The sequence below is a fragment of the Hyla sarda genome, chromosome 5 (assembly GCF_029499605.1).
Source record: "Hyla sarda isolate aHylSar1 chromosome 5, aHylSar1.hap1, whole genome shotgun sequence".
In the NCBI taxonomy this organism is placed as follows: domain Eukaryota; kingdom Metazoa; phylum Chordata; class Amphibia; order Anura; family Hylidae; genus Hyla; species Hyla sarda.
The window spans coordinates 115,331,596-115,354,278 of NC_079193.1; the positions used below are offsets into that span (position 1 = coordinate 115,331,596).

Genomic DNA, 22,683 nt, shown 5'->3' on the forward strand with positions numbered 1-22,683 from the left:
TAAGTTGATCGTGGCGTCAAAAACCAAAGTAAAAGAATCCCGGCAGCTCAGCGGAGCGGATCGGGACTATCTAGACAAAATCGCGATGTCCCGATCAGCTTACCGGATGACGGGTAGAGCAGCAGATCGCCGGTTACACTGATCAGTGCTTTGCAAGGGCATAGCACTGGTCAGTGTATGCAATCAGAAGATTGCATGTTTTAGTCCCCTATGGGGACAAAAAAAATTGTAAAAAAAGAAATAAAATGTAATTAAAGTTCATTAACCCCTTCCCATTACGCGTGCGTAAATGTCCGAACTACTAAAATATTAGGTTAGCTAAACCCCACAGTTGATGGTGTACAATAATAACAAAGTCCAAAATTGTGCATTTTTGGTCACTTCATATACCATAAAAATATTAATAAAAAGCGATCAAAAAGGATTGTGACCAGGAAGGTTGAACTGCTGAACCAGATGTTGTTGCAGACCCCGGAGCCCTAGACGTCTCTGCTGGGCAGCGGAGAGACTGAGGTGAAGTAAAAGAGAAGTCTGCGAGTGAGCAGAGAGACAGTGAGAGACTGTCCGGGAACTACGCTGAGGCCCAAGGGGCAATGACCCTTTCAAAGGAGAATACAACTTCTAAAGGAGGAGAAGAGGCGGATCGAGTTTACTCGAAGGAAGAGACAGGCCAAGGACAGGTAACTGTTAGAGGACAAGAGAATGTCTCAAGGTCCAGCAGCGAGAGTGATGAGACCGCTGTAAGTAAGAGATCTCGGAAAAAACAGGTTGGTATTGGTGAGAAAAGGGGGCAGATCCAGAATCTTGAAGAAACCTTACAGATGGTTTCTGCAAAATTGGCGCAAAAAAAAAGAGGTTTAAAACCTGATGGAGGAGAAAGAACAAAAGCTTGCAGACTTGAAGAAAGAGCAAGAAGTGGAGTTTCATCTGCAGAAAGATATGGAGCTCCACCAAAGGGAGTTTGCGGCTCTGCAATTTGGCCGCAGGAAGCATATCTGTGCGAAACGGAGCTTGGTTGCCATCCACTACCCTCCATCCTTACTTATATATCTGTGAGTATTTTAACCCCTTCAGGACGGAGCCCATTTTGGCCTTAAGGACCGGAGCGTTTTTTGCACATCTGACCACTGTCACTTTAAACATTAATAACTCTGGAATGCTTTTAGTTATCATTCTGATTCCGAGATAGTTTTTTCGTGACATATTCTACTTTAACATAGTGGTAAATTTTTGTCGATACTTGCATCCTTTCTTGGTGAAAAATCCGTAAATTTGATGAAAAATTGGAAAATTTTGCATTTTTCTAACTTTGAAGCTCTCTGCTTGTAAGGAAAATGGATATTCCGAATACATTTTTTTTTTGGTTCACATATACAATATGTCTACTTTATGTTTGCATCATTAAATTGACGTGTTTTTACTTTTGGAAGACACCAGAGGGCTTCAACGGTCAGCAGCAATTTTCCGATTTTTCACAAAATGTTCAAATTCAGTATTTTTCAGGGACCAGTTCAGGTTTGAAGTGGATTTGAAGGGTCTTCATATTAGAAATACCCCATAAATGACCCCATTATAAAAACTACACCCCCCAAAGTATTCAAAATGACATTCAGTCAGTGTTTTAACCCTTTAGGTGTTTCACACGAATAGCAGCAAAATGAAGGAGAAAATTCACAATCTTCATTTTTTACACTCACATGTTCTTGTAGACCCAATTTTTGAATTTTTATAAGGGGTAAAAGGACAAAAATTTTGCTTGTATTTGTAGCCCAATTTCTCTCGAGTAAGCACATACCTCATATGTCTATGTAAAGTGTTCGGCGGGCGCAGTAGAGGGCTCAGAAGGGAAGGAGCGACAAGGGGATTTTGGAAAGTACGTTTTTCTGAAATGGTTTTTGGGGGCATGTTACCTTTAGGAAGCCCCTATGGTGCCAGAACAGCAAAAAAAAAAACACATGGCATACCATTTTGGAAACTAGACCCCTCGGGGAATGTAACATGGGATAAAGTGAACCTTAATACCCCACAGGTGTTTCACGACTTTTGCAAATGTAAAAAAAAAAAAAAAAAAAATTTTACCTAAAATGCTTGTTTTCCCCAAAAAATTTTATTTTTAAAAAGGGTAATAGCAGAAAATACCCCTAAAAATTTGAAGCCCAATTTCTCCCGATTCAGAAAACACCCCATATGGGGGTGAGAAGTGCTCTGCTGGCGCACTACAGGTCTCGGAAGAGAAGGAGTCACATTTGGCTTTTTGAACGCAAATTTTTCTCTGGGGGCATGCCGCATTTAGGAAGCCCCTATGGTGCCAGGACAGCAAAAAAAAAACCACATGGCATATCATTTTGGAAACTAGACCCCTCGGGGAACGTAACAAGGGGTTAAGTGAACCTTTATACCCCACAGGTGTTTCACGACTTTTGCATATGTAAAAAAAAAAAAAATTTTTAACCTAAAATGCTTGTTTTCCCAAAAATTTTACATTTTTAAAAAGGGTAAAAGCAGAAAATACCCCCCAAAATTTGTAACACAATTTCTCCCGAGTACGGCGATACCCCATATGTGACCCTAAATTGTTGCCTTGAAATACAACAGGGCTCCAAAGTGAGAGCGCCATGCGCATTTGAGGCCTAAATTAGGGATTGCATAGGGGTGGACATAGGGGTATTCTACGCCAGTGATTCCCAAACAGGGTGCCTCCAGCTGTTGCAAAACTCCCAGCATGCCTGGACGGCTGTCCGACAATACTGGGAGTTGTTTTGCAACAGCTGGAGGCTCCGTTCTGGAAACAGTGGCGTACCAGACGTTTTTCATTTTTATTGGGGAGGGGAGGGGGGCTATGTAGGGGTATGTGTATATGTAGTGTTTTTTACTTTTTATTTTATTTTTTGTGTTAGTGTAGTGTAGTGTTTTTAGGGTACAGTCGCACGGGCGGGGGTTCACAGTAGTTTCTCGCTGGCAATTTGAGCTGCAGCAGAAAGTTTGCGGCAGCTCAAATTTGCAGCCAGATACTTACTGTAATCCTCCGCCCATGTGAGTGTACCCTGTACGTTCACATTGGGGGGGACATCCAGCTGTTGCATAACTACAACTCCCAGCATGCCCATTGGCTGTCGGTGACTGCTGAGAGTTGTAGTTATGCAACAACTGTAGGCACACTGGTTATGTATCACTGAGTTTGTGACCTAACTCAGTGTTTCACAACCAGTGTGCCTCCAGCTGTTGCAAAACTACAACTCCCAGCATGTACGGTGCATGGTGTACGGTGACTGCTGAGAGTTGTAGTTTGCAACAGCTGGAGGCACACCGGTCGTGAAACACTGAGTTAGGTAAAAAAAACTGAGTTTCACAACCAGTGTGCCTTCAGCTGTTGCAAAACTACAACTCTCAGCAGTCACCGACAGCCAACGGGCATGCTGGGAGTTGTAGTTATGCAACCAGCAGATGCACCACTACAACTCCCAGCATGCACTTTAGCTGTTTGTGCAAGCTGGGAGTTGTAGTTATACAACAGCTGAAGGTACACTTTTCCATAGAAAGAATGTGCCTCCAGCTGTTGCAAAACCATAAGTCCCAGCATGCCCATAAGGGAATGCTGGGAGTTGTGGTGGTCTGCCTCCTGCTGTTGCATAACTACAGCTCCCAGCATGCCCTTTTTTGCATGCTGGGAGCTGTTGCTAAGCAACAGCAGGAGGCTGTCACTCACCTCCAACGATCCAGACGCTGCAGGTCAGTCCCGCCGCCGCAGCTGCTCCTGGGGCCCCGATCCCAACAGGGGCGCCGGGGATCGGGGTCCCCAGCACCCGGGGTGCACGTCCCGCACCCGCTCACGTCCTCCAGAAGAGGGGCGGAGCGGGTGCGGGAGTGACACCCGCAGCAGGCGCCCTGATTGGTCGGCCGGTAATCCGGTAAGGCTCTGGCTGTTCGGGGCCGTCAGAGACGGCCCCGAACAGCCAGTAATTCCGGGTCATCGGGTCACTGGAGACCCGATTGACCCGGAATCGCCGCAGATCGCTGGACTGAATTGTCCAGCGATCTGCGGCGATCGCCGACATGGGGGGGCATAATGACCCCCCTGGGCGATATGCCGGGATGCCTGCTGAACGATTTCAGCAGGCATCCGGCTCCGGTCCCCAACCGGCTAGCGGTGGGGGCCGGAATTCCCACGAGCGTATGGATACGCCCTCGGTCCTTAAGGACTCGGGATGCAGGGCGTATCCATATTTACTGCTATAAGCCATATTTACTGCTGCCCTTCTTAGTGGGTGCCAAACTGCAACTCCCAGCATGCCCAGACAGCCAAAGGCTGTCTGGGCATGCTGGGAGTTGTAGTTTTGCAACATCTGGAGGGTGACAGTTTGGAGACCACTGTTACAGTGGTGCCCAAACAGTAGCTCTCCAGATGTTTCCAAATTACAACTCTCAGCATGCGGTAGCAACCAGGTCGCATCCACCGGTAACGGCTCAACCTCTCTGACTGCTGAGACAGGCGCGGTACAGAAGGACAAGGCAAGAGCAAGGTCGGACGTAGCAGAAGGTCAGGGCAGGCAGCAAGGGTCGTAGTCAGGGGCATCAGCAGAAGGTCTGGAACACAGGCTTGGGACATACACAAAACGCTTTCTCTGGCACAAGACAACAAGATCCGGCAATGCTGGGAAGGGGAAGTGAGGTATAAAGGCGTGGAGCAGGTGGGAGCTAATTACACTGATTGGGCCAGGCACCAATCAGTGGTGCACTGGCCCTTTAACCCCTTAAGGACTCAGCCCATTTTGGCATTAAGGACTCAGACAATTTAATTTTTACGTTTTCATTTTTTCCTCCTCGCCTTCTAAAAATCATAACTTTTATATTTTCATCCACAGACTAGTATGAGGGCTTATTTTTTGCGTGACCAGTTGTCCTTTGTAATGACATCACTCATTATATCATAAAATGTATGGCGCAACCAAAAAACACTATTTTTGTGGGGAAATTAAAACGAAAAACGCAATTTTGCTAATTTTGGAAGGTTTTGTTTTCACGCCGTACAATTTATGGTAAAAATTACGTGTGTTCTTTATTCTTAGGGTCAATACGATTAAAATGATACCCATTATTATATACTTTTATATTATTGTTGCGCTTAAAAAAAATCACAAACTTTTTAACCAAATTAGTACATTTATAATCCCTTTATTTTGATGACCTCTAACTTTTTTATTTTTCCGTATAAGTGGCGGTATGAGGGCTCATTTTTTGCGCCATGATCTGTACTTTTTTTTGATACCACATTTGCATATAAAAAACTTTTAATACACTTTTTATAATTTTTTTAAATAAAATGTATTAAAAAAGTAGGAATTTTGGACTTTTTAAATTTTTTTTCGTTCACGCCGTTCACCGTACGGGATCATTAACATTTTATTTAAATAGTTCGGACATTTACGCACGCGGCGATACCAAATATGTCTATAAAAAATGTTTTTTACGCTTTTTGGGGGTAAAATAGGAAAAAACGGACGTTTTACTTTTTTATTGGGGGAGGGGATTTTTCACTTTTTTTTTACTTTTACTTTTACATTTTTTTACATTTTTTTTTTACACTTGAATAGTCCCCACAGGGGACTATTCATAGCAATACCATGATTGCTAATACTGATCTGTTCTATGTATAGGACATAGAACAGATCAGTATTATCGGTCATCTCCTGCTCTGGTCTGCTCGATCTCAGACCAGAGCAGGAGACGCCGGGAGCCGCACGGAGGAAGGAGAGGGGACCTCCGTGCGGCGTTATGAATGATCGGATCCCCGCAGCAGCGCTGCGGGCGATCCGATCGTTCATTTAAATCGCGAACTCCCGCAGATGCCGGGATCTGTATTGATCCCGGCACCTGAGGGGTTAATGGCGGACGCCCGCGAGATCGCGGGCGTCGGCCATTGCCGGCGGGTCCCTGGCTGCGATCAGCAGCCGGGATCAGCCGCGCATGACACGGGCATCGCTCCGATGCCCGCGGTTATGCTTAGGACGTAAATGTACGTCCTGGTGCGTTAAGTACCACCTCACCAGGACGTACATTTACGTCCTGCGTCCTTAAGGGGTTAAATCTCAGAGAGCTGGCGCGCGCGCGCCCTAGAGAGCGGAGCCGTGCGCGCCAGGACGTGACAGCCAGGGACCGGGACAGGTGAGCAGATTGGGATGCGATCCGCGAGCGGGCGAGTCCCGCTATGCGAATCGCATCCCCGCCGGCAGTGTCAGTGCAGTGCTCCCGGTCAGCGGGTCTGACCGGGGCGCTGCAGAGAGGAGAACGCCGCAAGCGCTCCGGGGAGGAGCAGGGACCCGGAGTGCTCGGCGTAACATTTATGATGCCAACATAAAGTAGACCTATTGTATTTGTGAATAAAAATTAAATTTATTTGGAATATCCATTTTCCTTACAAGCAGAGAGCTACAAAGTTAGAAAAAAGCTAAATTTTCAAAGTTTTCATGAAATTTGGGGATTTTTCACCAAAAAATGATACAAGGAATATTCCGTAAAAGCATTTTAGAGTTATTAATGTGTAAAGTGACGGTGGTCAGAATTGCGAAAAAGGGCTCAGTCCTTAAGGTGAAAAAGGGCTGCGTCCTTATGGGGTTAAATCAACTGGTGCCAGAAAGATAAACAGATTTGTAAATTACTTCTATTAAAAAGTCTTAATCCTTCCATTACTTATTAGCTGCTGAATACTACGGAGAAAATTATTTTCTTTTTGGAACACAGTGCTCTCTGCTGACATCACGAGCACGGTGCTCTCTGATGACATCTCTGTCCATTTTAGGAACTGTCCAGAGTAGGATATGTTTGCTATCGGGAGTTCTTAAAATGAACAGAGATGTCAGCAGAGAGCACTGTGCTTGTGATGTCAACAGAGAGCACTGTTCCAAAAAGAAAATAATTTTCTCTGTATTTTTCACCAGCTAATAAGTACTGAAAAGATAAAGATTTTTTAATAGAAGTAATTTACAAATCTGTTTAACTTTCTGGCACCAGTTGATTTATATAAAAAAAAGGTTTTCCACCAGAGTACCCCTTTTATAGGGAAGCCTCCTGAAATTGTAGAGAATGTCTTAGAAATCCTGCAAATGGGTGATACAGGCTTGGTTGGCCACCAGCAAAGTTTGGGCGGTGGCCATACCGTTGACAGAAGAAGACAAAGGCCTGGATAATCTGCCTTGTCCGCACCTTGTTCGCACCTAGTGTCCAGAGCACTGCGCAGACCAAGATAAAGAATCTGGCATTAGAACGGCGTGACATGAATGGAGCCTCCTACAAGGGATTTGGCAAAGACAACCAAAAGTCTTGTGCTCGATGGCTGGTGAAAGTGCCAATGAAAGAAGGGTGCGCCATTGAAGTGGTGCATATAGAATTGGCTGAAGTAAGAACTAAGCCAAGTGCCTTAAAACCTGTTGGATGAAGTTGGTCAAGTAAAAGGAAAGGCAGTTGTGCACTGTCTTTTGCAGTCAAGTGCTCCTTCCTGGTAGTCCAAGCGGGGGGTGGGTGTATGGTGTATGTGGCATTGAGGCAGGATTGAGGGCAATGAAAGGGTGTTTTTCCCAGTCCTTTATCCTAGGTGAACTAGCAGAGATGCTCATCAGGTACCTAATTAATGAGGCCAGCAGAAGTGTGGGAAGTCTGTATATAAGCAAAGAAAACAAAATAGTCTGCACTCTCCCCAGAAGACAGCAAGGTAGCTGTCAGAGAGAGGCAAGGGGTCCTTGCAAGGAGCACACAGCCAGGTGCTGTGAGTGACCCACAACCAGGGCCGCCATTAGGGGGGTACAGCCAGTACCCCAGTCAGGGGCCCGGGCACCCAGGGGAGCCCGGGGCCCTAGGGCTGCAACATGCTGGAACCGGTGCTGGCATGGTCCCTGCATGTGCATAACCAGACCTTTCACCTGCGGGCCCCATCATACCCCCTGCGACTGGGCCAGCAAGGGAGGGGGGTTGCACCCGCGGATCCGGGAAACCTGTCCCGAATCCCTGAACGACCGCAGATTTTAACACTGAATGCACCTTTAAGATGCACACAGTGCTCAGCCTGCAATTGGCTGCGGCAGCTGACGTAACAGGAAGGAGCTGGCAGCTCCGTCCTGTCACTCCAGCCCGGGCCTCATGTGTGGCAACGGCTCTGCGTAGGCTGTCAGCACAGGAAGCCGAGAGAAGAGGAGAGAACAGGAGCTGTGGGGGAACGAGGCAGAGGTGAGTGGTGTTTTTGTTTTTGTTAAAGGCATTAATATATATGGAGGACATGTAAGGGGGGCATAAATATATATAGGGGCCATGTTAGGGGGCATTAATATATATAGGGGCCATGTTAGGGGGCATTAATATATATAGGGGCCATGTGAGGGGGCATTAATATGTATATGGGCCATGTGAGGGGGCATTAATATACATAGGGGCCTGCCATAGACTTGCATTAAGGGGACGGGCCGTGATGTCATGAGGGGTGGAGCCATGACATCACGCTGCTCCGTCCCCTGTATCGCCCATCATTAGGCACAGAGCGAACTCGCTCTGTGCTGTAATGATAGCGCGGTGCCACAGCGCGTATCCCGGGGCTCCCCAGCAGCGGGACCACGGCAATCTGACATCTTATCCCCTATCCTTTGGATAGGGGATAAGATGTCTGGGGGCGGAGTACCCCTTTAAATAAAAGTTTGAAAAACAACCCATTAACCCCCTTCCATATTAAAAGTAAAATCACCCCCGCCTCCTTTTCTCATTTTCCATATAAAAAATATGAAAAAACTATAAATATTAACATATTTGGTATCACCGCGTATGTAATTGCCCAAACTATTAAATATTAAACATTATTTATCCCTTATGGTGAATCGCATAAACGTAAAAAAAAAAAATCCAAACCCCAGAATTGTTTTTTTTTTTTTTATCACATCATACCCCATAAAAAGTGTTGTAAAAAGCGATCAAAAAGTCAGATCAATAACAATATGGTACCGATTCAAACAACAGATTATGGCACAAAAAATACCCTCCAAACAGCCTGGCTTACGGAAAAATAATAGGGGTTAGAAAATGGCAGTTTAAATTTTTTTTTCTAGAAACTAACTAAAATTACTAAAATATGATGCAAACTATACAAATCTGGTATTATTTTAATTGTGATGACCTAAAGTATCAAGATTACATGGTAGATTCATCACACAGTGAATGGCATAAAAATGAAACCACCCCAAATTTTACAAATTGCTTTTTTTTTCAATTTCACCTCACAAATATTTTTCCTTCCTGTTTTGGAGCATATGTTATGGAAAAATCAATGAAGACATTACAAAGTACAATTGGACAAAAAAAGTTATAGCTATTAAAGCGCAAAGAGGAAAAAACTAAAGGGCAACAACGAAAATTGGTCCTTAAAGGGGTACTCCACTGGAAATCATTTTTTTTTTTAATCAACTGGTGCCAGAAAGTTAAACATATTTGTAAATTATTTCTATAAAAAAAATCTTAATCCTCCCAGTACTTACTATGTGCTATTTTCTCCACAGGTACTTATTTTCTTTTTGAAATTCCTTTCTGTTTGACCATAGCGCTCTCTGCAGACACCTCTGTCCATTTTATGAACTGTCGAGATTAGGAGAAAATCCCCATAGCAAACCTATCCTGCTCTGGACAGTTCCTAAAATGGACAGAGGTGTCAGCAGAGAGCACTGTGGTCAGACAGAAAGGAAATTCAAAAAGAAAAGAACTTCCTGTGGAGCATATAGAAGCTGATAAGTACTGGAAGGATTAACCCCTTAAGGACTCAGCGTTTTTCCATTTTAGCATTTTTATTTTTTCCTCATCACCTTCTAAAAACGCTTTAAATTTTGCACATAAAATTCCATATGATGGCTTATTTTTTGCGCCACCAATTCTACTTTGCAGTGACATTAGTCATTTTACCAAAAAATCCACTGCGCAACGGAAAATAAATTTGTTGTGCGACATAATTTAAGAAAAAATGTCATTTTGTAACTTTTGGGGGCTTCCATTTCTACGCAGTGCATTGTTCGGTAAAAATGACACCTTATCTTTGTTCTGTAGGTCCATACGATTATAATGATACTCTACTTATATAGGTTTGAATTTGTCGATTTCTGAAAAAAATCATAACTACATGCAGGAAAATGTATATGTTCAAAATTGTCATTTTCTGACCCCTATAACTTTTTAATTTTTCCGTGTACGGGCCGGTATGACAGCTCATTTTTTGCGCCGTGTTCTGAAGTTTTTATCGGTACCATTTTTGCATTGATCGGACTTTTTGATTGCTTTTTATTCATTTTTTTATTATATAAAAAGTGACCAAAAATACGCTATTTTGGACTATGGAATTTTTTTCCGCGTACGCCATTGACCGTGTGGTTTAATTAACAATATATTTTTATAGTGCGGACATTTGCGCGCGCGGCGATACCACATATATTTATTTTTATTAACACAGGTTTTTTTTTTATGGGAAAAAGGGGTGATTCAAACTTTTATTAGGGAAGGGGTTAAAGGACCTTTGTTAACTTTTTTTTCACTTCATTTTTTGCAGTGCTATAGCTCCCATAGGGACCTATAGCACTGCACACACTGATCTTTTACCCTGACCCCTGCAAAGCCATAGCTTTGCATGGATCAGCGAGATAGGGGCTCGATTGCTCAAGCCTGTAGCTCAGGCTTGGAGCAATCAAACCCAGATCGGACGTGACGGAGCAAGGTAAGGGGGTCTCTGCTCGCGTCCTAGCTAATCGGGACATCGCGATTTTATCGCGATGTCCCGATCAGCCCGACTGAGCTGCCGGGAAGCATTTACTTTCACTTTCAGACGCGGCGGTCAACTTTGATCGCCACGTCTGAAGGGTGCTATTAGCCCAGGGTCCCGGTGTGATGTGGGGGTCACTGCGTGACCCCGTTTTAAACATCGGGACCGGGCTCAGGGCATACAGGTATGCCCTGAGTCCTTAAAAAGTTAAGATTTTTAAATGGAAGTAACTTACAAATATGTTGAACTTTCTGGCACCAGTTGAAAAAAATATTTTCCAATGGCGTACCCCTTTAAGGGGTTAAAACTACTTGAATACATTCCGATCAGTGTTTTCACAGGACTTTAGAGCTCTTAGGCAGTATTATAAACCTGTTTGGGGGTTATTTCATTGCCAGTTTGCGACAAACTAGTTTGACAAGAATCAAACATTGTGTGAAAGTTTAAGCAAGGCGAATCGAACTAGTCACCATATTTTATAACAGGTTTTTAATTTTTCTTTCTACCTGTGGAGCTCTTTTTTTGCGCGGTGATCTATACTTTTTTTGGTACCATTTTTATTCATTCTGGTATGTGATGTGACCTAAAAATTTGCATTTGGTGTTTGGTATTTTTTCCCTTCTATGCAGATCATTGTACAGGTACAACTCCACATGCAGCGATACCAAATATGTACATTTTTATGGACTTTTTTTATTTAAAAAAATCATCATCATGATCATTTGAAGTTATTTTATATTTCTGTAAACTATTTCTCCAACTTTTTTAAACCCCCCCCCCCCATTCATTTGATTTCTTTTTCTCATTACAATACACGTTTTGCATTGATCTATTTGATCGGCATTCTTTTAGTGCCAAAGGCTGATCGTATTAGCAAACCTGTGACAGCAGCCATGGAGGCTAAGAGAAGGCCTCGAGCTATCATGATGGCCAATTGGTGCCAGTCAAAACTCTAAACCAACAATGACAGACTATATAGATGCCGCAGCATCTGTATAATTAAATGGCCAACATTAAATGTTCATCAGTGCTAGACATCAATGGCATTTATCAGCTGTAGATAACTATCGGCACCCATTGTGTATGGAACAGGCTCATCTCCTGAGCCTGCAGCATTCACGTGTACCTGACCCATAATATAACAATATGGGGTAAAAGAGCTTTAATCTGAGGTGACAGTGCTGTGATATAACATGACTACACTGTGTTTGCCAGGAATCTTTGCTGCATCATACAGGCTGCATCATACATTCTATCAGCATCATACAGACTGCAAACCTGCTAGACCCTTGCTTAAAGTGCAACTGTCATGACATTTTGGTGCAATAATCTGCACACAGCCTTTGTACTGTGTGCAGGTGGTGGGTATAGCAATGTTTTACCTGAAATTTGGCGGCTTTCATGACTGTAAAAAAGGCTTTTATTTAAAGCCACTGACGGTCGGATAGGCGTGGCGCGAGGTACGCGATGTCCCGCCACAGCCACGCCCACCACCACGCCTACCCCGTATGTCCACGCTGGGACCTCTGTGTGCGCCTGCGCAGAGCAGCGCGCATTCAGGTTAGTTCTCGATACTAGGTACAGAGAGGAAGCGCGCTCTCTGCACCTAGCACTGCGCAGGCGCACTGAGGAGGAAGACGGCGGCGGGAGCGAGCGCTTGCTGGATGACACACAGCAGTGCGCAGGTTAGATTAGCTGAAGGGTGTGTCAATCACACAGAGGTCCCAGCGCGGACATACAGGGTAGGCGAGAGGGTGGGCGTGGCGGCGGCGGGGCATCGCGTACCTCGCGCCGTGCCTATCCGACCATCAGTGGCTTTAAATAAAAGCCTTTTTTACATTCATGAAAGCCGCCAAATTTCAGGTAAAAACATTGCTATACCCACCACCTGCACACAGTACAAAGGCTGTGTGCATGTTATTGCACCAAAATGTCATGACAGTTGCGCTTTAAATGCAGCATAGAGTTTATAGTTCCTACTTCACCACATTTTTTTTACTGAACGGGGTGTCAGGAGACTGTGACTGTTTGCATTTTAAAGTACTTTGTTGCCACAGTGTAAATTACATAGCCTCAGGACTGCAGCCTGTGGTTAATTGTACAGTGTGACCCTATATAGTGGAGTGGAGGACTACATTGTTACTCCCTAATCAATACGCACTGGTTCCCACTCAATTACACTGGAAACCGTGGCAATATTAGTAATTTTAAATAAATATATAATCTTTTAACTGCAAATTGTTATACTGCACCCTTCACCCTAATGAGGGACAGCAGTGGGAGGATTACATCAAATAGAAGCCTAAAAAGCATCATCCAAGAATTAGCAATAAGCAGCTGAATCAGATAATGAAGATAACCAGAAGCTGTCAGACAGATCTTCTTACTCTTCCCCCAGTTCCAGTCAATAGCAGATCTTCTTACTCTATCCCCAGTGTCTACTGAAGGCATCACAAGAAGGTCATAACTGTTCCATTTTTTCCTATCTGCCAAGGCTCCAGAGGGTGAGAGCGTAGTGTAATCCTGTCTTGTCCCAAGTTTTGTTCTTTTGTTAGGAACTCAAAGAACTTAGCAGTGTCAATAGCAAAAACGTTCATAAATTAGTATCCTCTAAACAGTGGACACTTGCCTTTTTTTTCTGCCTAGAACTACATGGGCAAAAGATTTTATTTTACATTTTCCCTTTAAGAACTGGAGAACACTTCCAGGTTCAGGGTGCATGCATTCAGTCTATGATCTCTTCATTACATAATGCTAAAGGCTTTGTTCCCACGCCCTGTGTTCCATCTTGGTCTCCTGCTAGAGACAGAATTTTGTGAGCAGGGAAGCAAGCCACCTAGTAACCCAGACTTTAGGGCCTATTTTATATGGTAGAGAGTCATTTTTGGAAACTGAATTTATTTACAAATATGTTAGAAATCACATCAAATAATGCAGCATATGAAAGAAAAAATGTGATGATATGTATACACAAAGGCCCATATTTATCAAACTGTGTGAGAGAAAAAGTGGAGAGATTTTTCCACAGCAACCAATCACAGCTCAGCTAAAGAGCTCTGGTAAAGTGAAAGCTGAGCTTGTGATTGGTTGCTGTGGGAAAATCTCTCCACTTTTTCTCTTACACAGTTTGATAAATCAGGGCCACTGTCATATAGAGTTAGTTTGCTCACCTTGTTGGGTTTTGCTATCAGCCCAATACAAGTCACTTCATGTAATATTAGTTGCAGCGCCCAGCAGCCTGTACCCTGCCATGATCCCCCAATGTGTGGAAACAGAGAAGAAGAACAAAGAAGATGGAAGCACTCTATGATGCTCCGCAGGACACCTGGATACTTCTCAGAGCTGTGCTTGTGGACTGTATTAAAAATTCTGAATCAGAAAAGAAAATAATTTGAAAATAATTGTGAAATAAAATACATACTTTATTATACCAGCACGTCACCAAGAAGTATCCAGCTTTCCTGCATAGCATCATAGAGTGCTTCCATTTTCTTTTTTCTTCTTCTCCATGTCGCCTCATTGGGAGATCATTGCAGAGTACAGGCTGCTGGGCACCACAACTGATGTTACATGCAGTTGCTGGTGTTGTGCTCATAGTAAAACCCAGCAAATGTAGTCAAGTTTTATTGAAGTTAAATTGCCAATTAAACAATTTAGAAAGAAAAAACTGACTATTTTTTATTTTTGTTGTCTACAGGATGGGTGGTCTCAGTACCACTTTGTAGCATCATCATCGACAATTGAAAGAGACAGGCAACGACCTTATTCTTCATCAAGAACTCCCTCCATATCTCCAGTTCACATGTCTCCTAATAACAGATCCGGTAAGTTTTTTAAAATGTGTTTCAGGGTGCATTCACACGCTATTTGTTTTTACGGGTTTTCCGCTGCGTATTTGAAAGGGGGTGGGCTCTTCTCGGCTGTCCGCAGCAGATTTTCTACGGAGGAATTTACGCTGCAGAAAATCCACCGCAAGCCCCATTGAAGTCAGTAGGGACTGCGGCGGAAAATCTGCTACAGACAGCCGAGAAGAGCCCGCCCACTTTGAAAAACGCAGTGGAAAACCTGCAAGAACAAATAATGTGCGAACGCACCCTAAGGGTAGGGTCACACATAGCACATCCACATGGTACTGGAATGTGGACTGCAGAAAATACGTTGCAGATTCTGCTATGAGCAGACACACAGGACTACCCTGGCGCAGCACTGTGTGTTCAATAAGGTTTGGAGGAGGGTCCAGCATGCTGATGTTACTGTTATGCATAGGCCTGTCTTCAAACCTTGTGTCACAGTCATGTTGGCGGGCTGGACCTACCTCCAAACCTTATTGCGCACACAGGGCTGAGGCAGGGTGTCTCTGTGTGTCTGCTCATAGCAGAATCTGCAATATTTTCCGCTGCCTACTAAATTTCCAGCAGGGTAAAATACTCTGCGAATGTGCTACATGTTACCCTACCTTAAATGTGTTTGTTTTAATTTGTAAATGCCTTAATATGATATCAATTATACCCTTGAAAATTAATTGTTACTTTGTTTTTGCACATAGGTTTTTATAGCAGTAACTAGTATTTAAAGGGGGACTCCGCCCCTAGACATTTTATCCCTAAAGGATAGGGGATAAGATGTCTGATTGTGACTCCCCCCCGTGATCTCCAGCCAGCATTACAGAGTTCTTGGAGCCTATGTGTTCATGATGTCACCCCATGCCCCCTACATTTATGCCTATGGAAGTACATAGCCGTCATGCCTCCTGGAATAGACATGAATTGAAGGGGCGTGACAGCTTTGTTTGCCTGTCATCTGGCAAGGAGCAGAGTGTGCTCCATGCATCAGATGACTGGGGTGCCGCGTCAGAGTTTGCAGTGGGTCCCAGCGGCCACCCCCTGCAATCGGACATCTTATCTACTATCCTTTGGATAGGGCATAAGATGTTAATGGGGGGAGTACCCCTTTGAGGAAATCTGTCAGTCTTATTTGCTGCTAAGAGCTGCAGACAACATTGGATAGCTGTTGCCTTGTATAAAAGCAACTCCTTTCTTGATGGTAATTGGAAAACCTATAAAATGGAATATTGGAATTGGAAAACCTATAAAACGAATTTTCGTTTTTTTTTTTTTTTTTGAATATGCGAAAATGGAAGTATTCGGAAATATGCAAATATTCACGAATAACGGCACTTCCAGGCAGAGAACACTGATCCCTCCCTTCTTTTAGATGAAAGATATAATTGTGCATGCACAATTCATTCCGAATTTTCGGATTAAAAAAAAAGAGAGAGCGAATATAGTGAATATGGGAATTTCGCGAATATAGGACAAATATTCATCCATAAATTTGCAAAATATTGCGAATTCGAATATGGCCCCTGATGTTCATCACTAAAAATAATACAAAGGTATTCTAAAACATGCAGATTTAATGGTTATGATTAATAACCCTACAAGAGTATATAACCACAATTAGTACAATTTGATAACTATGTCTCAGTACACATCAGTTACAATGGTAAGAGAGAATATTACAAATTATATAAAAAATGGACCAATATTTGATATCTGGATATATTAAATGGAGGTGACTTAAATGAACTGTCAGCCCCTGCTAACTAATGACACAAATCTGGTAGTACATTTTTAAGTTCTGTGGTACTAAATTTGGAGGAAATATCTGGTAGCATATTTTTAGGTACAATACTATATTTATCTTTTTTTTTTTTTATCTTCATAGATTTGGAGGAATACTTTTGATTCCTTGTGGATATATTTTTATTATGTCAATTAGATGGTGAAAGATAAGACTATGCCATATGCATCATATGTCTGTATAGAGCAAGCCCCATTCTCTGCAAAAGAAGGGAGAGTCCTGTGGATTCTACAACCAACAATCTCAAACTGAAGATTATGAAAAGAACTGTACACCATACATACTAATTGATATAATTTCATCCACATTTTAAAATGTTCTTAATCAAATAAGAATTATTATGCTACCAGATACATGTGATATGTGATACCTCTAACTCAAAGTAATAGGAAAAAGAGGAAATAGGTGTAATCATTGGAGCATTGTATAGTTACCGTACAGTCGTTTCACAGATATGGCTGCATCTGACAGGACCTTTCTGGCTTCTCATGAAGGCCACTCTCTTTTCACAAAAACTATGAAGGAGATTTATCATTCTTTTCAAATGTATGGCTTTTATATGACAATTTTTTTTAACTTACTTTTGCTTATATGCGACCTACTTATCAAATAGTTGCACGACCTTGATAAATAAATTACACGTAAGCAAAACCCGGGAAACCAGCTTACAAAACCATTTTTTAAAGCAGAAAAGTTTTCCCTTATGTTAATAGCTGAAGTTCTTTATCTACCCTTTATTACCAGTAGCATATGCCAGAGAGTGACGGGGAGGGGGGCGTACCGCATCGGGTGACACCCTGACTGGCCTGCCTGGCACTAAATAGCTGCACTCCAACTATCCCACAACAACCCATCCACCCTCCTCATAAATGAAAAAATATTTAAAACATACTGTGCCGCACCATGAATATAAGTACTCTGGAGGCTTTTTTGTTTAATTTTGAGCCCGCCTTTTGTGATGATGGTGGTCGCTGCGTTGAGGCCGGAGTTTACGTTGGGAAGGAAGATAGCAGAGCACCCACAGGCACATAAACAATAGTTAAGCCACCAAAAAAAATAAAAAAAAACGTCTCGGTACGTTACCCATCCAAAATGGGCATGAAGCTGTATTACTATGGATGTTTCTTTTTTTTTAAGTAAAAATTTTAGTGCCACATATGGGTTATTTACGTAGTCTGTAAAAATTCTTACACAATTACAGTGGGGATCAAAAGTTTGGGCACCCCAAGTAAAAATTTGTATTAATGTGCACAAAGAAGCCAAGGAAAGATGGAAAAATCTCCAAAGGCATCAAATTACAGATTAGACATTCTTATAATATGTCAACAAAAGTTAGATTTAATTTCCATCATTTACATTTTCTAAATAACAGAAAACCAAAAAATGGCGTCTGCAAAAGTTTGGGCACCCTGCAGAGTTAATATCTTATACTGCCCCCTTTGGCAAGTATCACAGCTTGTAAACGCTTTTTGTAGCCAACCAAGAGTCTTTCAATTCTTGTTTGAGGTATCTTTGCCCATTCTTCCTTACAAAAGTCTTCCAGTTCTTTGAGATTTCTGGGCTGTCTGTCACGCACTGCTCTTTTAAGGTCTATCCATAGATTTTCAATTATGTTGAGGTCAGGAGATTGTGAAGGCCATGACAAAACCTTCAGTTTACACCTCTTGATGTAACCCCTGTGGATTTCGAGGTGTGTTTAGTATCATTATCCATTTGTAGAAGCCATCCTCTCTTTAACTTCAGCTTTTTCACAGATGGCATCAAGTTACCATCCAAAATTTGCTGAAATTTTATTGAATCCGTTTATTCTTCTACTTGTGAGATGTTCCATGTGCCACTCCCTGCAATACAACCCCAAAGCATGATTGATCCACCCCCATGCTTAGCAGTTGGACAGAGGTTCTTTTCATTAAATTCTGTTCCCCTTCTTCTCCAAACGTACCTTAGCTCATTACGGCCAAAAAGTTAAATTTTAACCTCATCGGTCCACAGAACTTTTCAAAATGCATCAGGCTTGTCTATATGTTCATTTGCAAAGTTCAAACACTGATTTTTGTGGTGAGGACGTAGAAGAGGTTTTCTTCTGATGACTCTTCCATGAAGACCATATTTGTACAAGTATCTCTTTATAGTGGAATAGTGTACCACAACTCCAGTGTCTGCCAGATCTTTTTGGAGGGATTGTGCAGTCAAACGTGAGTTTTGAATTGTTTTTCTCACAATCCTGCGAGCTGTTCTGTCTGATATTTTTCTTGGTCTTCCTGATCTTGCTTTAACTTCCACTGTTCCTGATGACTGCCATTTCTTAATTACATTCCGAACAGAGGATATTGACATCTGAAAACGTTTTGTTATCTTCTTATAGACCTCTCCAGTTTTGTGAGCATCAACTACTTTCAGTTTCAGATTTCTAGACAACTGCTTAGAAGAACCCTTGGTGCTGATTGTTGGGGCAAGGTCAGATGAGTCTGGGCATTCAAAACCTTTGAGATTGACATAATCTGGTCTTCTCAGATGATGATTGAGAACAATCCATGACACTGGCAGGTCTCAGCTTTGCAAAGGGGGCAGTGCATGCTATAAATTCTGCAGGGTGCCCAAACTTTTGCAGACACCACTTTTTTTGTTTTCTGTTATTTTGAAAGTGTAAATGATGGAAATAAAATCTAACTTTTGTTGACATATTATAAGAATGTCTAATCTGTAATGTGATGCCTTTTGGAGATTTTTCCATCTTTCCTTGGCTTCTTTATATACATTAATACAAATTTTTACCTGGAAGAGGCCACTGCACAGTGATCTTCAAACTGTGGCTCTCCAGATGTTGGAAAACTACAAATCCCAGCATGCCCAAACAGCAAACAGCTGTCTCGCCATGCTGGTAGTTGTAGTTGCGTACCTCCAGCTGTTGCATAACTACCTCTCCCAGCATGCACTTCGGCGATCAGTACATGTTGGGAGTTGTAGTTTTGCAACAGCTGGAGGCACACTGGTTGGAAAATACTTAGTTAGGTAACAGAACCTAACTGAAGGTTTTCCAACCAGTTTGCCTCCAGCTGTTGCAAAAGTGCAACTCCCAGCATGCACGGTCTGTCAGTACATGCTGGGAGTTGTAGTTTTGAAACAGCTGGAGGTTTGCCGCCCCATGTGAATGTACAGGGTCCATTCACACGAGCAGCTTTACAGTAAGTTTCCTGATTCAAGTATGAGCTGCGGCAAATTTTTCGCCACAGCGCAAACTCGTAGCGGTAAACTCACTGTAAACCTCCGCCAGTGCGAATGTACCCTAAAAACACTACACTACACTAACACATAATAAAGGGAAAACACTACATATACACCCCCTTACACTGCCCCCCCAATAGAAATGAAAAACGTATTGTACAGCAGTGTTTCCAAAACGGAGCCTCCAGCCTCCACTGACTGTCCAGGCATGCTGGGAGTTTAGCAACAGCTGGAGGCACCCTGTTTGGGAATCACTGGCGTAGAATACCCCTATGTAATCCCTAATTCAATCCACAAATGCGCATGGCGCTCTCTCACTTCGGAGCCCTGTCGTATTTCAAGGAAACAGTTTAGTGCCACATATGGGGTATTTCCATACTCGGGAGAGATTGCACTACAAATTTTGGGGGGCTTTTTCTCCTTTTACCCCTTATGAAAAGGAAAAGTTGGGGTCTCCACCAGCCTGTTAGTGTAAAAAAAAAAAATTTTTTACAATAACATGCTGGTGTTGCCCATTACATTTTATTTTCACAAGAGGTAAAAGGAAAAAAAGACCCCCAAAATTTGTAACACAATTTCTCCTGAATACAGAAATACCCCATATGTGGGCATAAAATGCTCTGTGGGCGCACAACAAGGCTCAGGAGTGAGAGCGCACCATGTAGATTTGAGGCCTAAATTGGTGATTTGCACAGGCGTGGCTGATTTTACAGCGGTTCTGAAATAAACGCCAAAAAATAAATACCCACATGTGACCCCACTTTGGAAACTACACCCCTCATGGAACGTAACAAGGGGTATAGTGAACTTTAACACCCCACAGGTGTTTCAAGAATTTTCATTAAATTTGGATGGGAAAATAAAAATAAAAAAATGTTTTCACTAAAATGCTGGTGTTACCCTAAACTTTTCATTTTCACAAGGGAAAATAGGAAAAAAGACCCCCAAAATTTGTAACCTTATTTCTTCTGAGTAAGAACATGCCCCATATGTGGACGTAAAGTGCTCTGCGGGCAAACTACAATGCTCAGAAGAGAAGGAGCACCATTGGGATTTTGAAGAGAAAATTTGTCCGGAATTGAAGGCCATGTGTGTTTACAAAGCCCCCATAGTGCCAGAACAATGGACCCCCCCACATGTGACCCCATTTTGGAAACTACACCTTTCAAGTAATGTAATAAGGGGTACAGTTTACACATCCGACTTTAACGAAAAGTCATCAAACACCTATGGGGTGTTAAGGCTTACTGGACCCCTTGTTAGGTGCCTTAAGGGGTGTAGTTTCCAAAATGGTATGCCATGTGGTGGGTTTTCTGCTGTTCTGGCACCATAGGGGCTTCCTAAATGTGACAAAACCATTTTAGAAAAACTCACTCTCCAAAATCCCATTGTCGCTCCTTCCCTTCTGAGCCCTCTACTGCGCCCACCGACCACTTGACATACACATATGAGGTATTTCCTTACTTGAGAGAAATTGGGTTACAAATTTTGAGAGGATTTGTCTCCTTTTACCTCTTGTAAAAATTCAAAAGCTGGGTCTACAAGAACTTGTGAGTGAAAAAAATGAAGATTTTGAATTTTCTCCTTTATTTTGCTGTTATTCCTGTGCAACACCTAAAGGTGAATGAATACCTTGAGGGGGTCATTTTGAATACCTTGAGGGGTGCAGTTTTTATATTGGGGTCATTTGTGGGGTATTTATAATATGAAGGCCCTTCAAATCCACTTCAAACCTGAACTATTCCATGAAAAATTCCGATTTTGAAAATTTTGTGAAAAATTGGAAAATTGCTGCTGAACTTTGAAGCCCTCTGATGTCTTCCAAAAGTAAAAAGATGTCAATTTTATGATGCAAACATAAAGTAGACATATTGTATATGTGAACCAATATATAATTTATTTGGAATGTCTATTTTCCTTACAAGCAGAGAGCTTCAAAGTTAGAAAAATGCTAAATTTTCAATTTTTTTCATTACATTTTGGAATTTTTCACCAAGAAATGATGTAAGTATCGACAAAATTTTACCACTAACATAAAGTAGAATCTGTCACAAAAAACAGTCTCTGAATCAGAATGAAAGGTAAAAGCATCCCAGAGTTATTAATGCTTAAAGTGAAAGTGGTCAGATGTGCAAAAAACGCTCTGGTCCTACAGTGAAAATTGGCCTGGTGCTTAAGGAGTTAATGCCCTCATTGTGTCAGGACAGCAAAAACCCTCCTCATGTGACCCCATTTGGAAAACTATATCCTTCAAGGAATGTAACAAGGGGTGCAGTGAGCATTTAGACACCTCAGGTGTTTGACAGATTTTTGGAACAGTGAGCTGTGAATATGAAAAATTTTATTTTTGATTTTGACGTCCCGCTGTTCCAAATATTTGAGGTGTCCAAATGCTTACTGCACCCCTTATTATTATATACCTTGGGGGATGTAGTTTCTAAATAGGGTCACTTTTTTTTTTAAGTTTTAATGTGAGAACCAATGCAAATCACCAATTAAGGCCTCAAATGTACATGGTTCTCTCTAACTCCTGAGCCCTGTTGTAGAGGCAGCTCTAGAATTTAGGAGGCCTTAGGTGAAACTCGAGCACAGGGCCCTCACTGACGAGATGTCGCAACCTAGTGCGGGTTTGCAGCACCTGGGGCAAGGCAAAGTATTATGCCCTCACCCCTAATTGTAAGTGAATAATGATGCATGCAGTGGGATTATTCCAAGGGTTGGGGTACAGAAACAAGGTAATACCTCCACACCAGGACCATGAAAGGAGCTGTATTGACCCCCACATGAAGCGGCAATGGACACGCCCCCTCCATGTATCTCTATGGGAGAGCCAGAGATACACAAGTGCTGTATCTCCAGCTGTCCCATATAGATACATGGAGGGGGCATGTCGGTTTCCGCTTTGTGTGGGGGGGGGTCAACACTCTCCATTTCTTGGGAGAGTCGGGGTGCCAGGGGAGATCGTGCGGAGTCCCTGCAGTCGGACCCAAAACAAACTCCCCCCTGTGATCAGACACTTATGTTAATTGTTGCCAAGCTGG

General features: G+C 42.6%; 1 protein-coding gene across 5 annotated transcripts in view; it reads left to right on the top strand.

Moving 5' to 3' along the window:
* CTNND2 (catenin delta 2) overlaps positions 1-22,683 on the top strand; it is a 913,533-nt gene that overhangs the window by 839,779 nt on the left and 51,071 nt on the right. For all 5 annotated transcript variants that reach the window (XM_056520132.1, XM_056520127.1, XM_056520130.1 and 2 more), the window contains one exon: positions 14,472-14,598. In XM_056520132.1, coding sequence (XP_056376107.1) covers positions 14,472-14,598 — 127 coding nt within the window. The remainder of the gene's footprint in view (positions 1-14,471; positions 14,599-22,683) is intronic.